The sequence below is a fragment of the Microtus oregoni genome, unplaced genomic scaffold (assembly GCF_018167655.1).
Source record: "Microtus oregoni isolate MIOR12 unplaced genomic scaffold, Mior012 000012F_ref0000307, whole genome shotgun sequence".
Classification (NCBI taxonomy): Eukaryota; Metazoa; Chordata; class Mammalia; order Rodentia; family Cricetidae; genus Microtus; species Microtus oregoni.
In genome coordinates, this window is record NW_024543071.1 from 20,307,326 (window position 1) to 20,324,887 (window position 17,562).

Here is a 17,562-nt window from a genome sequence, read left to right on the forward strand (position 1 = left end):
AGGTCTGAAAATACAAGGCAGTGGATTTCAGTATCACACAGCAGTCAGAACCTTACAGGGGATGCTCAGAATTTGCATGTAGTCTCTAGAGGGGATCAGACCCACTCCTGACTCTCCCCTTGGGCTTCATAATGGGCTCTGGAGAATGGAGATAACCCAGCAAAGGCTCTGGGTTACCCCTGTGCAGCTTAGTGCCCTGGCACCACTGAGATGTTGCAGGATATTTAATTGCACTGTGAAACCCCAAGAAGGTGCTAATACAAAATCAACCTTAGATAAGGGGCTAGTTGACAGAAATTAGCCATAGAGAGTATGGAAGAACCAAGAAGATGGCCAGAGAGACACACAGGAAGAAGAAGGGAAGTGCTTGGAGTTTTGCCTTATCTTTAGTATGGGATAACTGGAAAGAAACTCTCTTGCTTGATCAAAAAGGAGGGCCACCTGGTTGTTTCTTGCCCCTGAGCTAGCAGGTTTTCACCCCAACATCTGACACCTGAGTCTTTATTGGTCAACATAACAATAGGGACTTAATTACTAACTACATTTGGTGGTGCCAGCAGGTAATCCTTTGCCATCAGGAAATGCCCTGAGGGCCTCCCAGAGGCCCCCATATCAAATTTGGTTCAATTGTTCCATCTGAACAGGGGTCAGTATTGGAGAGATTCATCCACAGAGCATTGAAATAACTTCATGTCTGTTGTTAAAAAGCCACACTGCTCTGGATGACAGAACAGCTTCATTAGATAAAACAAAAAATTCAGGAGCAACTATAAAACAAGTATTTTGGCAAACTTCTATAAATGATCAAAGACCAAAACTAAAAATATGAATAAATGGCATTATAACTGAAGGCTTGATAAACACAGGTGCTTTGTAACTATAATTTCACCAAAATTTTGGTGTCCAGATTGGCCTCTTCAGGAGGTAAATAGAGAGTGGAACTTTATCTCGGGTAAAACAAGTACAGAGTGGGTTGAGTGTTTAAAACCAAAAAGAAAGAAATGAAAATTAAAGCCATATGTGGCTAACATAGCAATTAATTTATGGGAACATGATTTGTTACAGCACTGGGAAACACAGATTAACATTCCCCCAACCTCAGAAACAAACCATAAAATAATGATTCTGAAAGAAATATTAAAAGGTATTATCAAGAATAGTCACCAACCATTCGGGTTGTACATATAAACAGGGCACAACAGCTGTTGGTCTTTCAAAGGTACCAACAGACCCACCTTTAAAATGGCTAACTGACAAACCTATGTGGGTGGAACAATGACTTTTGCCATCAGAAAAATTACACTCACTAGAAAAGCTGGTCCAGGAGCATCTAAATGCTCAACATATCAAAGAATCGGCCTGTTCTTGGAATTCTCCTATATCTGCCATTAAAAAAAAATCTGGAAAATGGAGAATGGTAATGGATCTGAGAGCTATAAATAAGGTGATCCAACCAATGGTCTCTTTACAGCCTGGAATTCCCTTGCCTTCCTTATTACATAAGGAATGGTCTATTAGAGTGATTGATTTAAAAGACTGCTTTTTTTGTACACCTATACAAGAACAGGATAGAGAAAAATTTTCCCACTTATAATAATTCTCAACTTGTTAGAAAATACCAATGGAAGATCTTGCCACAAGTAATGTCAAACAGCCCTACATTGTGTCAATATTTTGTACAATAGCTGTTAAAATAATTCACAAACAGGTTCCTCAATCTATAATTTACCATTGCATATATGGTTATCTTACTGGCTGACTCAGACACAGATACCCTAGAAAAAAAGTTCGCTAAAATAAAGAGATTTTTGCCTTGTTGGGGATTACAAATTGTTCCTGAAAATACACAAAGAGGAGAGTCTATTAATTACCCAGGATATAATATAGGTTTACAGAAAGTTTAACCACAGAAAGTACAAATCAGGAGAGATCAATTATGAACTCTTCATTTTCAAAATTTGCTGGGAGATATAAACTGGCTATGGCTCACAATTGGATTAACAACTCAAGATAAGTAATTTATTTCAAAACTTACATGGTGATAAGGACTTAAATAGTCCAAGAAAATTATCAGCTGAGGCTGAGATAGAATAGGCTCTGGTAGAAAAGAAATTACAGGATGCACATATGTCAAAGACCAGCCTTGATGAAATTTATGCATTCATCATGAGGATTAGAATTTTAAAGCAAAAGAAACAGAGATATGAGAGAAATAAGAGGCTGAAACACAGAATAGCATCAGGAGGGACATTCAGTGAATTTTTCCTTTTTGTTTAGTCAATACCTGATAATTGTCCTTATTGCATATAGTTTTATTGTGTTAGAGTTAAAACTTTTCCTTTTTCTTTAAATTGAAAGGGGGAAATGTTGTAGGATATTTGATCCTACTGTGATACTCTGAGACCGTGGAAATAAAGTTAACCGAATCAGGGGGCAGAGACAGCAACTAGCTGACTGGAATGAGCCATAAGGAAGACAGAATATGGGCAGAGAGGATGCACAAGAAGGAGTAGGGAGGGACTTAGAGATTTTGTGGTCTCTGATCTGGGAAGTGCAGAGAGAGAAGGTCAACTGGTGGCCCCTCTGCTGCTCTTTGGATCTGTTAGGTTTTCACCCCTGTATTTGACTTCCAAGTCTTTATTGGTAATAGAACAACTTAGACAAACACATCACTGCAGTTCTGACATGTGACATAATATTTTTAAAATACAGAGAACCCAGAAGGTTATGATGACAGTAGCTTAAGGGTTTACTGGTACATTTTATAATTCTAAAGTACCTTGTAGATACAATTTCTTCATAGTCAGCCACAATATCTGATAAGTTAAATTTGCTGACTTTGATGATTCTTTTCATTATCAACCTTCTCACCTAAAGAAAAATCCATAAGTTAAAAAGAAAGGGAGTGTTTCTGGTTTAAGGCTATGTATTTTCTAGAATATCAAATTCAGGAGGTCAGGACTCATAGCAGATATTCAGTAATGGCCACTGAATAAACACATTGAGGAAATGCACTAGCTTCTTAGATGCTATCATTTCAGCAAAACATTATCTAGTGATCCTTGAGCCAGCTGGGACTGCACACCTTACTCCAGCCTTGGCTACCCATGATGCCAATTCAACAGCAAAAAATCTAGTGTACACAACTTATTCCCATGGCACTGGTATAAAGCTCAACAGCACACAGCAAACACTGACAGACACTCCAGTGAGACCACGGGTTGAGAATCTATAACCTAATAGGTCTCCAGGGTAAACATTTTCCACTATTTGTGATTCTAGTATTATTATGTGAACCTGCCAACCTTGCAGGTCTAGACTAACCTCAGATCACAGTCTTTACACAAGTTTACACAGCTTTCTGAGTGCTCCTTCCTAGGATTTGTTCATGCCTATCAGGCATGCTCAGCAATTACTCCCTTAGCCCTCAGTAGAGCCAGCTCACCTCCTTCTTGGATGTCCCACAAGGTGTAAAATGATATGAGTTCTCTACTTACCCATATGGCAAACTCATTATTAGAGCATATCCTAAGCCTTGCTTTTATAGAGCAGTGTTAATTAGAATGAGGTAAGAGGAAGACACTGTAACTTTCTTGCTTCGACAGAAGCTAGGTCTGTGTTCTCACAGTGAGTCTCTGTGGAGACTATCTACCGTGCACCCAGCAGATGGGCGCTCACCCAAGTAAACCAGCTACATTGACAATACCATGCTCTCATTACCTTTCTCAGGAAATTGACAGAATTAATCCTTTGGGCGGTGATAGAGTTCACATCTGAGATGGGCATATCCTTCTGTGCCTGACTTTCATATTCCTAAAGAGAGAATGAGGTTAGTTTTGCTTGAATGTAATATGGGGATCAAATCTGATGTGTTCCAACAAAAATACTGTAATTTGTTTCTGTCCATGAACAGGGACGGTGGCAAACATTCCTCAGAAGGAACTTCCTCTTTTGATTCTCTTACTGAGAACTGGCCCAAACCAGTTTATAACTATATCCTGTTTTCTTCTGGCGTGAAGTCGATCAATCTTTTACTTGTATTAATGTATTTAGTATAAGCACCTGCACGTGGAGGGCAGTTCGCAGGAGTGGGCTCTCTCAGGGATCGAACTCAGACTGTCAAGCTTGGCAGCAGATGCCTTTATCCTCTGAGTTGACAGGCCCACCGATCTTTTTTTTTTTTTTAATTTTCGAGACAGGGTTTCTCTGTAGCTTTTTGGTTCCTGTCCTGGAACTAGCTCTTGTAGACCAGGCTGGCCTCGAACTCACAAAGATCCGCCTGCCTCTGCCTCCCAAGTGCTGGGATTAAAGGCGTGCGCCACCACCGCCCGGCCCCACCGATCTTCTAAATTGTAGTGATGACCAAGAGAAGTTGTCATTTTGAAAATGAGGAGATGAGGAAAATTCATTGCTTTGCCTCTCTTCTTTCCCTCTGAGCCACGCCTAAGGAACACCCACCACATGCCTGACTGGGCGGGGACATGCTCCCACTACAGCTTAAGTTTTAAATATGATGAGAGGAGCCCTGCATAATGTTGCCTGTGTAGCTTCCAGCTGACCGAGAGGACATCAGAATCTGGCCTTTTTCCTCAAGCTGGCTGTCCTCACCCTGCAGCGGCAATTCCACTGGACAGGAGTTTCCCGGCAGTGGGAAACAGTTGTCTTTGAACTCGCTCTCTGAAAAGCTCCGGTGTGGGGTTATTACAGTGGCTACTTTCCCAGCCGTCCTCTCTTACAGTCCCCTACTCTGAGACTGGTAGGAGCTGGTAAAGTGTTTAAAAGTGGGTCCTTTTACTCCCCCAACTGCTGACTGATGGCAGCCACCAGGAACTCCTGGTCGGTGCGGCCTGGACAGCACAGGTGTAATGGTCCATCCCTGGCTGAACTCAGTGGGCTGCAGCATACAACTCAACGAGACCAGCACTTCTCTTGTCTCTTTTTTGGATTCTAGATCTGAATTGAGATATGTCCTACAACTAATATCTGTATTCACTGTGGTAGTATTCCTTTCCTGACTCCTCCCTGGAACCGCAATAAATTGGTGATATATTTTATGAAAACAAAAATACATCAGTCCCATTAATCTGGATGACAGTGAAAGAATTTGGGCTGTGAAATAGATTGGATAATATTACATTGGAAAGTCAAGCTAAGGCCATGATGGGACTTAGGTGATCTGTACGTTTTTAATATCTAAAGAGAAGGGAAGGGTCTGAGTGTTGATTATTAATTACCAAAATGAATAGAGCTGAAGACAGGTTTAAAGCAGCAGGCTACTGACTCTCATACAATGAGCTGTGTCTGAATGGGCCAGTACCTGGAAGACTATGTCTGGAATCTCCTTGTCGTAGAGAGGCATCTGCTGCAGAAGGAAGAGATCTAGCTGGCCGGCGTTTCTCAGCTGCAGCAGCTGGAAGCGTTTGCTCCTTTTTATTTCTTCCTCAGACACAAAGTTAAATTCATCTTGCAACTGCTCGAGACGGAAATATTTTGGGATTTCCTGCCCTTTATGTCTCAAATACTGTAAAACACAAACACGCAAAAGTCTTTACTTAGGAAATTATTTTTAATTCAAGAATTATTTCAGAATCTATTTTTGCTCTATTAGCAGTGAGGTCTGTTGCAGTCTGATTAGGCGGAGCAATTGGACCTGGGGAGGCATGCGACCTGAGGAAATACAGACTCTGGCTGGCATGCTTTCTAACGTGACAGATCAGGATGCACACAGAAAGAGAAAATGCCGATGTTGTATATGAACAAAAGGCAGAAAGGGGCATGTGGATGAACTAGGAACCAGAGCTGGAGGGTGGATATGATAGCCACTGTCAGTGTGACATGGACGAAGGGAGGTCAAAATAAAGCATGATGGGAACCAGAACAGTTCAACTGCCTGTAGGGATGAGCACAAGTGACCAGATAAGGATGTCTGCGTGCAAGAGAACATTTTTAAGTCCTCTTGATATATCACTTTTAGTATCTAATAATAATAATAATAATAGCATCTGGTGTGTAACAGATGCTAGCCTAAAGGTCAGCCTGCCAACCACCAGGTCTAAAGCAATCATACCAGCTGATGCACTCCAGGACTCAGACTGAAAATCATATGTGCCCCCAATTCTACCTCCACATGCACCCTAAGCGTCTAGAAAAATATACAGCAAATAATGAAAGAGGAAATAAAATATGTTTATAGTATTGACAGTTTCTAAAACTTACCATAATAAGCTCTGTTATATCCGAATACTCTGGATTATTTGGATCGATCCTGATGTCATCTGCCCAGTCAGAAAGCTTTTGTGAGTTCACGGGCCACGGGAGTCCAGGAACACCTCTGGCATTAACGTTCCTCAGCACACTAATGTGGAGAAGATATTCTGTGACTCTACCTACAACATACAGGTTACACATTGCACAGGCTAAAGCCCACCCATGGTGGAAACCTAGAGGCGAACCTACCCACATCCTGTATTTAAGGACAGAAGAGAACCTATCTTTATGAGACATGGACTGGTACTCCTCACTTTCTAGCCTCACTACAGTTTTCTGGTAAATGGTAAGTGACAATAATCTTGCTAAGGACAGAACTCTACAGGTATTTCATCTGTGCTGTCTCCAGTTTGCAGAGGAGCTGGAATGCAGTAGATACTTATGTGGCTAGTACTCTTTGGTTGTATCCTATAAATTCTAAACATAATAATGGGCTAAATATTTCATATGATGCATAATACTAAACTTTAATCCAAATAATTGTTTGTGTAAAATCAAGAAAGCACACAATGGAACAAAATGAACCTAAAGGGCTGGCAGCATGGTTCAGTGGGTCAAGGTGCCTACTACCAACCCTGATAACCTTAGTTCTATCCCTGGAGCCCACACAGTAGAAGGAGAGGACTCTTCTAAGTTGTCCTCTGACCTCCGTGGGCACTGCAGCATGCGTGTGTAAGTAAATGTGAAAATAAAGTAAATACACAAAACAACTGTAAAAAATTTAAAACATTGTCTTTAGGTTGTATTGTCATCGTTGAACTATAACGAAAAATAATGTGACAAAGTAGGCAGTTTAGGCCAGAAGAGTCAAACACTGCGACAGCTAGATTCATTATATATCCCTATTAACTATGGACCAAGAGCAGAAAGAAGGCAACCTTAGAGTATGTAGCTGGAGTTCTCAAGTAACTCGATGTTTTCATAGATATGTTTTTACATCTCTGATGGCTGTTATCAAGCTGTGGCTGACCCACCCCAGGACATGATGACCACAAATGAAGTCACAGCCATGACAGCTGGAGTTCGGGTCAGTCTTTCAGTCTTCCTTTTATTTCCTGTTTCTGAACTTGAATTCTCTTTCTATCTTTGTTACAAAAGATATCTAAGACCTGACATCCTTGATATCTTGCAACACGTTTTCCTTCCTCTTGGGACAGTGTTAGCTCACATGCCCCAGAACACAAGGGTTGAGGCAAAACTTGCATGTTCACAAGTAGGCTGGATAGAGAAACTTACACAAGATACCTTCTAAGGAAATAATGTCCTTGGATTTCCCAGAGTCCCATGACACCTGCCTCATAAACTATCACGAACCTCAGAATCATGTTGCAGTGAGTTCCCTGGATACCCCACTGGCATTCAACTATGGGTTGAGCCAAAATCCCCATCAGCAGTGAACCATTTCTACCAACAAACACCAAGTCGGCTGCACTGCCTCTTGACTCAAGGCTGGTTGGAGAGCTGATGACCGCACTGTGTGGATTAAGATGGAGTACTGCAAGAACATTCTAGAAGTCTAGGACTTTCCTTCCACCACGCGATCCGGAATGACTGGGAAAATGTAAACCCTCAGTAATGAACTCTTTTTGAGTGTCTGAGCCTTTGCAAGTTGAGGACTATGGATGGGAATCCCTCTCTAGCTGTGCATGTGACTGTAAACCTAAGCAGGCAAGAAACACGTCCTCCTACACAGAAAACAGTGCCACAGTGTGAAGAGTCAACCAAGTTAGCAGCCTACTGCTAACTTTGCTGAAAAGCTTCCGTACCCCCAATGAGCCTCTCTGCTGACGCAATAATCCAAATCAGACCAAATCAAACCAAGTTTTTTTTTTTTTTTAAAGCCAAGGTTTAATGGATACAAATGCTCCTGGATGGCTTTCCAGGCCACCCTCACCCTCAGAGGAGATGGGAAAGGAAGACCAGAAAATCATGTGTTTGTTTCCTGGGGGGCATTTTAAATACCCTATAAGAGTGGTCTTGAGCATCTCTGGGGAGGGTTCATTCGTTGGCGGACTTCCTCAGGGGCAGAGTCTGGACTGAGGCAGCTCCAGGGGAGGGGGCTTGGGATGGAGCTTCCATCAGAACATTCCAGACTCTTTGGGTATATGGATACGAGGTGCTGGAGGGAAGCCTTCACCCAAACATTTACACGCACATTTGCTGGGATGTAGAACAATGTTTCAAACATGAAAAGTTTGTTACCTGCTGTATGCAGATCGCAATGACTGCGATACGGGTGTCAAAGGGATTCCATTTTCATCTAAAGCCCATGAGAGGGAATAGCTAAGTTTTCCCGAGGTTAAGAGACAAAGTTCTTCATTCTCACTTCCCTCGAGATTAAAAGGCACATCTGTTTACAAAAGACATTTAGAACACATCACTGGTTTAGAAATCCTCAAGTTGAGGGATGGGGAAGATGATTCGGTGTGCAAAATGCCTCTTGTGGGAGCATAAAGATGAGTTTGGATCCCTAGAACCTATAAGAAAGCTTTCTGTGACCCCAGAGCTGAGAAGGCAGAGACAGGTGGATCCTTGGAGCTCAACTGTTTAGTCAGCTGCTAGCCTCGCCAGAGTGATGGCCATCTGTTTCATGGAGAAACTCAATAAAAAAAAACAAACAAACAAACAAAAAACAGGGTGGAAAGCAATGGTGGAAGTCACCCGTGGCAGCCTCTGGCCTCCATCTTGTATCCTTCGTCTCCCCTCTAAGGTACTACAAGGAGGATTGTCTCAGACTGCAAATGAGAGGAAAATGTTGAGCCAAACACAGAGGTGAGCATCTCTCCATATCTTATGTCTGGGATTCTGTAACCATTTTTCCTGGGACTTCTTCCAGTAAGAAAGGATCATTGGCCAAAAAAAAAAAAATCAGACAGGGTGGGGGGATTGGGAGCCGGGTGGTTCAGTGGTTAAGAGCACTTGCCGCTCAATCATGAGGACCAGAGTTAGGATCCCAGAACACACACTGACCATCTCACAAATGCCAGTGATTCTAGCTCAAGGGACACAGCACCTCCTTCTATGAGTGAGTATGAGGGCACGTGTAGGGGAGACCCAGCCAATCACCTTGCTTGCAGGGGGCTGGGTCCCCTGAGAATATTTTTTACTTATAAAGATTGCGGGTGTACTCCCCGCCTGCCTTTCTGTTTTCCTGTTCTCCGCTGGAACTTTTGGTTCTGTAAGTCTATTTCCCAATTAAAGCTGTATATATTATTACAATTTTTGTCTGTTAAGCCACTACAGGCACATGCACACAGACACACAGACACACACACCTTACACATACACACACCATACACACACACAGCCAGACTTCCCTTTCTTTAGGTCCCTGTATATTCTTTTTTTTTTTTAAGATTTTATTTATGTATACAGTGTTCTGCAGAAGAAGGCACCAGATTTCATTCTAGTCAGTTGTGAGCCACCATGTGGTTGCTGGAACTGAACTCAGAACCTCTGGAAGAGCAACCAGTGCTCTTAACCACTGAACCAACTCTCCAGCCCACGTCCCTGCGTCTTCTATCCCCCACCTCATTTACCACCACCATGTTCAACTATTGCCACGCTCCCTTATGTTTGGTGCCCTTAGTCTTCCCTCCAGGGCTTCTGTAGGAGAAAACAATGTTCTGGGTTCTCTATGGACCCAAGAAAACTGTGCTCTTCAGCCTGTCCTTCCCAGTTTTGTTTGTTTTGGGCTCACATTTTCTTTGGCTTCCTTCTTGCTCATTTGTTCATACCTTTTCTTTTCACCTGATGGGCACAAATAGATGCAAAACCCCTAAAAGATGAAAGAAAGGAATGGGGTGGGGGGAGGCTTTGGTCTGTGTTCTCCGAGATGTGATAACTAATCTACTTGCATGAGAAGAGTGAGGTAATCCAATAACAAGGGGGTAGAAACGATCTCCTTTCCTTCATCCCTTTTCTGAGTCCCTCTTTTCCTCCTTTTTCCCTTACCTTCTCACTGATTCAAGGATAGCAGACACATCCTGTAGCATTGTTACAGTCATTAAAAGAGAGGAAATCAGAAGCAAAGTTCCTGGACTAGGGAGGCCTGTGGCACACCTACGCAGTCCCAGACTGGGAAAACAGGAGTAGACAGATTCTTGGAGCTCACTGGCCAGCCTGACTATGTTCATTCAGCAAGAGACTCTGTCTCAAAATAAGGTAAACAATGACTGACAAAAAGATATCTACCTACACACACAAGCACAAACACACACACCACACAAATACATAACACACACACCTACACAGACACACACCACATAAATAAATACACACCACATAATTACACACATACACACACTTATACCCCCACATCCAACACAAATGCACACATACCCCACACAAAAACACACCCATACAGACAATACCACACGCTTACACCTGCACAGACACACAAACCCCGCACAAACACATGTACACATCCCAGAGCTCACACTCCAGAACCCACACTGCTCCTGCTCTGTAGGACGAGGAAAAACATAGGCATTCTTGGCAATGTTTAAGTTTCCCAAAGACCTGATTCAAGACAAACTCTTAAACAATCTAGTTTGACACCTGGATAATTTTTTTGATAACCAAATATTTGTAATGTAAGTGAGATTTTTTTTTTTTAAAGACTCGCTTTGGATCCCAGGCTGACCTAGACCTCATTATCCTCCTGGGTCTTCTGAGAGCTGGGATCAGGTACTACCATAGCTAGTGTTGTGTAAATTTCCTCCAGACTGAAGCATTCTACTTTGCAGGGAAACAACTCAAAATAGCTTCAGGAAGTCCCCGAAACTGACCAGATTCACTAGTAGCCCCCCCCCCCACTCCCACCCCTGGCAAAAAAATGAGCAATCAAAGTTGAGAAGCCCTCTGAGAGGAAGGGAAGTGTATAGGTGGTGTGTGAGTAGATGTGCACGCTGCATCTCCCCCGGAAAAGCTGTGTCGCAGAACACCCAGCTAAGATTCTTTACTCATGAGTGTGATCCAGGCTCATTTAGGACTTGGTGCCCATGAAGAAAGCCGAGGAGAGGAGATGGTCAACACTCACTGCTCCCTACGCCTCCATCCAGCGGTGCGACCAGTTTATCGGAGCTAAATTCTGTATATTCCAGGGTAGTCTTGTCTTTCAGCTCCGTCTTGTTAGGTAAAGGCAGATAGAGTTTAACCAGTAAACTTGCCCTTTTGCTTATTTCATAAACCTAAATATAAAATAGAGAATTTAGAAATCAACAAAATAAACAGGAGCAACAGAAAAACTCTCAATAACACATCAGTATCATTTTTGAAAAATACTATATAAAAATAGCACTGTTCTATGACATTTTCCTCACACAGTCAAGGTATGAACAGGAAGCTGGCAGGTCACATGGCGACGGGCTCACAAAGCAGCAAGAACAGGAGGTGGGGACAAGCTAGAAAACCTCAGTTTTGTTTTCACATTGACTCACTTCCACCAGCAAGGTTCTGCCCCACAAAGGTCCAACAGCCTTCCCAGACAGTGCCATCAGCTGAGGACTAAGTAGTCAAACACATGCACCCATGAGATCAGGGGCCTGCCGTGTGTTCATCTGCCCGCTTTCCTAAAGGGATCCAAGATAACAACAACAAGGAAGGACGAAAGAAAATAGGAGGAATAACAGGCATGGCAAGAGACTGAAGCCACCGGGCCTGGGCTGGGAAAACGTGCAGCGATTGTTTAACCAGGTCGCTGCACGTGCAGGGCTGAGAGGAGCACTACTGAAACAGAAAGATCTGAGGATCAAAAACAGACAATTCTGTGCTTAAGACATGAAAGACCACAGCAGAGGGAGATTATGAATTTATTACTAGCTATAGACATAAGGCATTCCGTAATATAAAAGAAATAACCTACTATATATACCAGGCATTAACAAGAAAAATGACACATTTGTCATAAAATAAGACACAAACATAAATGAAAATGGCATACCTCCAAGCAAATTGTTTCGGGCCAGTATAACAGTTGAATGTTAAAAATCTGTTGAAACATGACTTTAAAATCAAGCTGTAGGGGAGACACAGAAGTGCAAGAAACCTGCTTATCATTGTAAAATATTTTGATAAAATATTTGAGCTTCTGAATTTTGGCTCTCCTTTTTTGCTCATATCTAAAAAAAAAATCAAACAAGTCATTAGATGACCCACAAAATCTGAAACAATGTAAGATGCTATTTTTTTTCCCCTCAAAATTACCTTAGGAAGTTAAAAAAAAAGAATGACTATTTCAAATGTTAAATACTATCTTTAAGTCAAATGGCACCTGCCTGTGTGTGATAGAAATGTTCTCTTTATAGTCAATCGTTTTTGAAGAAAGATAGATGTATATTCAAAAATAGAAAGGAAGTAAAAGCAAGGTTTGGCTGTTAATTCTGCCAAGCCATATCTCAAAGAAACTATTAACACCCACCAGATGTCTTACAAGAGAGGGAAGGGGAGGCTATGGTGAGGGGTGGAGGAGTTGCATAAACAACAGAAACACACACACACACACACACACACACACACACACACACACACACAAAACTGTAAATCCCTTAGGCTCCAGGCTGTGTGCCCCTTTCCTGCAGGGGCAAACACCATAATAGGAGGGAAATGGGTCACTTTCTCTATGGAAACACTTGTTGGTCATAAAATCACCTAACCCATGAGGTTAGGCCCAGTGAGGAGTAAGGCTTGATTTTAGAACTGTTCTTTGGAGCTAAGCCCTAGACCTAGGCCTGAAACCGCCTGCTCCCCATTGCCATAATCAATTTATGGGCCAGGGTCTCTTCCCATTGTTTGTCTACTCTTGGTACCCCTCTCAGGAGGTCAGGGGACAAATGATGCTTATTGTGTCTCCCTTTCTCTTCCATCTTCCCAGTTACCCCTGAGACAGCCACCCTGTGTGGTGTTCTCAACAACATACACACAGATTGTGCACTAGGAACGTAAGTATAAAACCACTTGGTACAACTCAAAAGTCATATCGTGTGACCTGAAAAACAATGCCTAAGCTCGCCGCCAAAAGAGGTAGGCCTCAGGAGCAAACCCCTTGCAAGCAACCCCACAGCTCAGATACAGCCTAGCCCAGTACAGGCCTTGATATGCTGAGAACGAACCCTAGGGTGGCGATGCTAAGCTGGTGAACCAGTCCCCAGAGGAGAGCCCTGATAGCCCGATAACCGCACAATGGCCTGATACAAGAATTGGACCTCTGGGAATGGTTTCTAGGATCACACTGCTGTGCTTCCAAGACATGGCTTCTCTAGCTTCCATGTTGATACCCCTCAGCAAGGAGTCTTTGAGACTCTGTGTGGCTCTGGCTTCAGCAGCCACTGACCTTCCGGCACCACTGGGTTCACGCAGGCTACTGGCCAGCATCCTTGACAATTTCCTGGACCTCCATCAGTGCCATCCACAGCTGAAGGGCTTCACAACAGATGTGGGCTGAGCCCCCAAAGGTCAGAAGTGATCTCACCAGAGATTTCCCCAGGGAAAACCGACAGCAGCATTTCTGCCCAAATGACTGTTCCCTGCTCAGTGAGACAGCTGCTTTAACTTTTTCTATTAGCCTGACAGTATAAGGAATGCTTGTTTGAATACACTGAGCATATTTGAAAGTCAAGTCTTGTGTGGACATCCTAATTGCTGTGGGCCTTATAGATCACAGACCTTGCTCTCTATGTTATGAAAATTTATCAACTCAAGATTACATTATCTTCAGGAAGCCATGCCTGCTTTCTTCCATTGTGAACCATCTTTAATCCTCCCCAATTCTCTTTGCTCTCATTTCTGGCCTTGGCTCAGCATTTACTTCTTTCTAAAGAATCGATTCTGTTCCATTGTGAACGGCAGCCACCCATACCATCTCACGGCCATGGCTGTATTTCCTTTTGCCTTAACCACGCCAACCCTTTTTTAGGTTCTCTGATATGTAGGTCTTCTTTCCTTTCTCCTCTTTCCTCTTTCAGGTCTCAGGCTCCTCATATGTCTAGAAATGAGCTCGAGCTGAACTACAGAAGGATTTCTGGCAGTTAGACAGAAGCCAGCATTTCTCAGGAACTTATAAAATGGGTTTTTCCATGCCCCCAAAGAGTCCTTCCTCCCAGCTAACCTCCATATAATATAATATAATATAATATAATATAATATAATATAATATAATATAATATAATTAATATAATTTAATACAACACAATACAATCAGCTTCTTATAATCCACATGGTTTGTCCACCCCTGCTCTCTGGTGTGCTCCTCCCCTCTCATGGATAGCCCTGGCCAGGTCCCGGTCTACTCCCCTTTCTCTCTGCTCTGGACTCTTTCATATGTCTTTGGATATTTTCTCTCCCTTATTTACAATAAAACCTTCCCCTAAATGAAGCGGTCATGTTGACCATTCCTTTACTGATTTCTTTTCATGGTTTGTTTCCCTTCCTTCTGCTTTTTTGCTGTACCTCTCTGCTCAGAAAGAGGTTGTGGTGCTAATTGTGCTCTCTGTCTGCTAGTCTTTGTGTTTTCTTTTCAATCCATTTGCTTATAAATGTGCATATTTACTGAAATATTGTCCATGTTCCAGCTCTGGGCTAAATGATACATTCACAATGCTCAACAATGAACTCATCTGCCTCCTCTGGGAGAGAGAAGTAGAAAACTAGATACAGTTCGGTGCCCTAAGCTGCAATATCCTGTTTATGGGAGATGGAATCTGTAAGCTTAGTGGATGGGAGAAATAGTCTATTTATTTACACATAACGTCTTAGGCAAGGACAAGGAAGAAATCTGGGAAAGAATGAAATTTGTACTGTCAAAGAAAGGAACTGTCCAAGGGGCCCTCTTGCTATGAAGCAGTTTTCATAAGTGCTCTATAATAAGGCAGGTGACAATATAATAACAGTGACTTTATATCCCCACTCCTACCTGAATAAAAATTACTACCATGACAAAGTATAAAACTTACTAATATATCGTGCTTGCTAGTAAAAACAGTACAGGCTTCCCTCAGGAATGTATTTGATATGTGGCCTAGAGCAACTTAACCTTCCATTAGAATAAACTCTAAAGAAGATGAGGATAGCATCACACTCCATAGAGCAATGGGGACAACGGAACATAAAAATGCATAAATGCAAATGTAGCAGTGTCAAACAAATGGTACTCAAGAAATCCGACATTGTTATTCGAAACAACAGGCAACTGATGAGAACGAAACAGTTTGCTGAGGTGCTTACAATGAACACTTGGATACGTTGGTTAGCTCTGCTGAGAAAGAAAGCCACGGCACCAGCGTAATTGGCTTCATTCTATCCATTTCCATTCCTTCCAGCTCTGAAGCTGGATGGGGGAATCTCTAGAAACCAAAAGAGGAGGAGAGATAATTTAGCATGGGAGCTGTTTACACTTGGATTTGTCTGCTATGTTGCAAGTTCCAAGAAGCATGTACCAAGCCATGGAAGACTCCAGCAGGTTAAGATGGCCGGTGTCATCACGCACGTTACATACCTCCCGTGTGTCTTCATTCTGAAGTGGCATTTCTTCACTTTCTTCCCCAGACACTCCTGACATTTCTGCTTGGTTCTGCCCATTCCATGTGTTCGTTTTTATCCTAATAAACAATAAATAAAATTCTTTAGAACAGAAGTAATGTAGGTATTTGGGAGTTGTTAGAGAAAATTTTGAAAAAAAAAAAAAACCTTCCTAAGCTTTTCTGCAGTTTTCACGGGTTTCTTCTTCGTGGGTAAATCTGCCACCAGCATTTGCAGGCTTTTCGAAGGCCACCTCTCCTCAGGTGAGAAAAGTAGCCAGAAGAAGGGGGATAATGGAACTGAAGGTCATGCATCTAAAATCCCATTTTTCTCTCTTGTGGTTTAAGGCATGCAAACAAGACCTGGTGTAGAGGTAGAACAAGGTCACCAGAGGGATAGCGCGGGCCTGCTCCACCTGTTCTCTGGGGCTGATGCACTAACAGTAAGAAGGTCACAGTGCTAGGACTGTTTCTGCTACTGTTGGCATTGGCTAGCTCTCAGCACTTACTGAGCACGTGTGCCCTAAGTGCTTGATACACATTGACTTAAGTCTCACAGCTGCGTGCAGTGGGCCCTACTACAATTCAACAATTCACTCATCTGGAACACTTTTTCTTCATTGGGGGGTTTTGTGCTTTTCAGTTCCAAGTTTCAGTTTTTATTTTGATGTTTTCAGAAGAGAGTCGTTTGGGACAATGCATGCTTTGTTCAGAGTGTAAAAGGGCACAGCTACTCTGCAAAGCGGTTGGGAGGGTCCTCAGAGTGCCAACCAGATTACCATGTGATCCAGCAATTCCTCAGCGAGGCGCAGTCACCGAGAAATGAAACCTCTCCAGGCATGCGAGGACTGATTACAAACAGGAAGGTGGTTTCTCTTCCAGGTGATATAATTGCTCTACCACTCCGGAATATATTTAAAAGTCGACAAACTGTCAAGCATATCCTAGTAGAGCTGTTTAAGAGATGATATCCTTTGCCTTTCTGAAACGGAACACAGGGAGGCTATTGTGCGTAATACCTGTACAGGCTTGAGACCAGAGCATGTGTGCTGAAAACCCAGCCTCACCCACAGCCCTGCAGAACGCAGACAAATGACTGCTCGCATCTGAAAGTCAGGCTGATGCGAAGGCCGACTGCAGTCGGTGCTTTATGTGAAGTGCACAGCCAAACATTTGCAGAAAGACCAAGGATAGCCATTATTGCCTTTCTCTGATTCACAGCCGTCAATATGCAATCAGCTGACTTACTGTACTTTAACGTAATCGCCCAAATGTTATGGCATATTAAATCACTTAGGGAGATTCAGTTTTAAGACTCTTGGACTCAGACCATGCGCCACACCAATTAAACAGGAACAGTGGTTGTTACAAGTCCCAGGTGAGTCCAATGGATAGTTATTTGGAGAACAAGTGGTATTAGTAAGTTCTGAGGCTTTTATGTCTAGAATCCCTTTGGGATCGTTACTGAGGTAGAGGCATCTCGGGTTTGTGGACTCCTTTTTATTCTGAACCATTTGGAAATGCCAAGATTTTGGTTAGTCTAGTAAGGGTGGGGTCTCCCCTTGTGTGACCTCCGTTCATCTTCTCACGCCTTCAAATCTTAAGCACTTCTTAGTGATCTGAATCCCCTCTAGGTAGTGGTGGTCAACAGAGAACATAAATGGAGCCAATATCTACGTGAACCTGAGCTCTGTGTATTCATCAGTGGTGTGGTTTGGAGTCAGGAACTGGTAGCAACCGGCTCAGACAGTTTCTCTACCTTTTAAAAAGTGTGTGTGTG

General features: G+C 42.7%; 1 protein-coding gene across 1 annotated transcript in view; it reads right to left on the reverse strand.

The window, feature by feature from the left end:
- The window catches only part of Cc2d2b (coiled-coil and C2 domain containing 2B), an 83,282-nt gene that overhangs the window by 33,773 nt on the left and 31,947 nt on the right, over positions 1 to 17,562 (reverse strand). The window contains exons 12-20 of the mRNA XM_041662077.1: positions 15,761 to 15,863; positions 15,490 to 15,608; positions 12,212 to 12,389; positions 11,309 to 11,459; positions 8,470 to 8,617; positions 6,217 to 6,355; positions 5,318 to 5,521; positions 3,721 to 3,813; positions 2,780 to 2,871 (exon numbers count right to left, since the gene is read on the reverse strand). Of these exons, the coding sequence (XP_041518011.1) occupies positions 2,780 to 2,871; positions 3,721 to 3,813; positions 5,318 to 5,521; positions 6,217 to 6,355; positions 8,470 to 8,617; positions 11,309 to 11,459; positions 12,212 to 12,389; positions 15,490 to 15,608; positions 15,761 to 15,863 (1,227 nt within the window). The remainder of the gene's footprint in view (positions 1 to 2,779; positions 2,872 to 3,720; positions 3,814 to 5,317; positions 5,522 to 6,216; positions 6,356 to 8,469; positions 8,618 to 11,308; positions 11,460 to 12,211; positions 12,390 to 15,489; positions 15,609 to 15,760; positions 15,864 to 17,562) is intronic.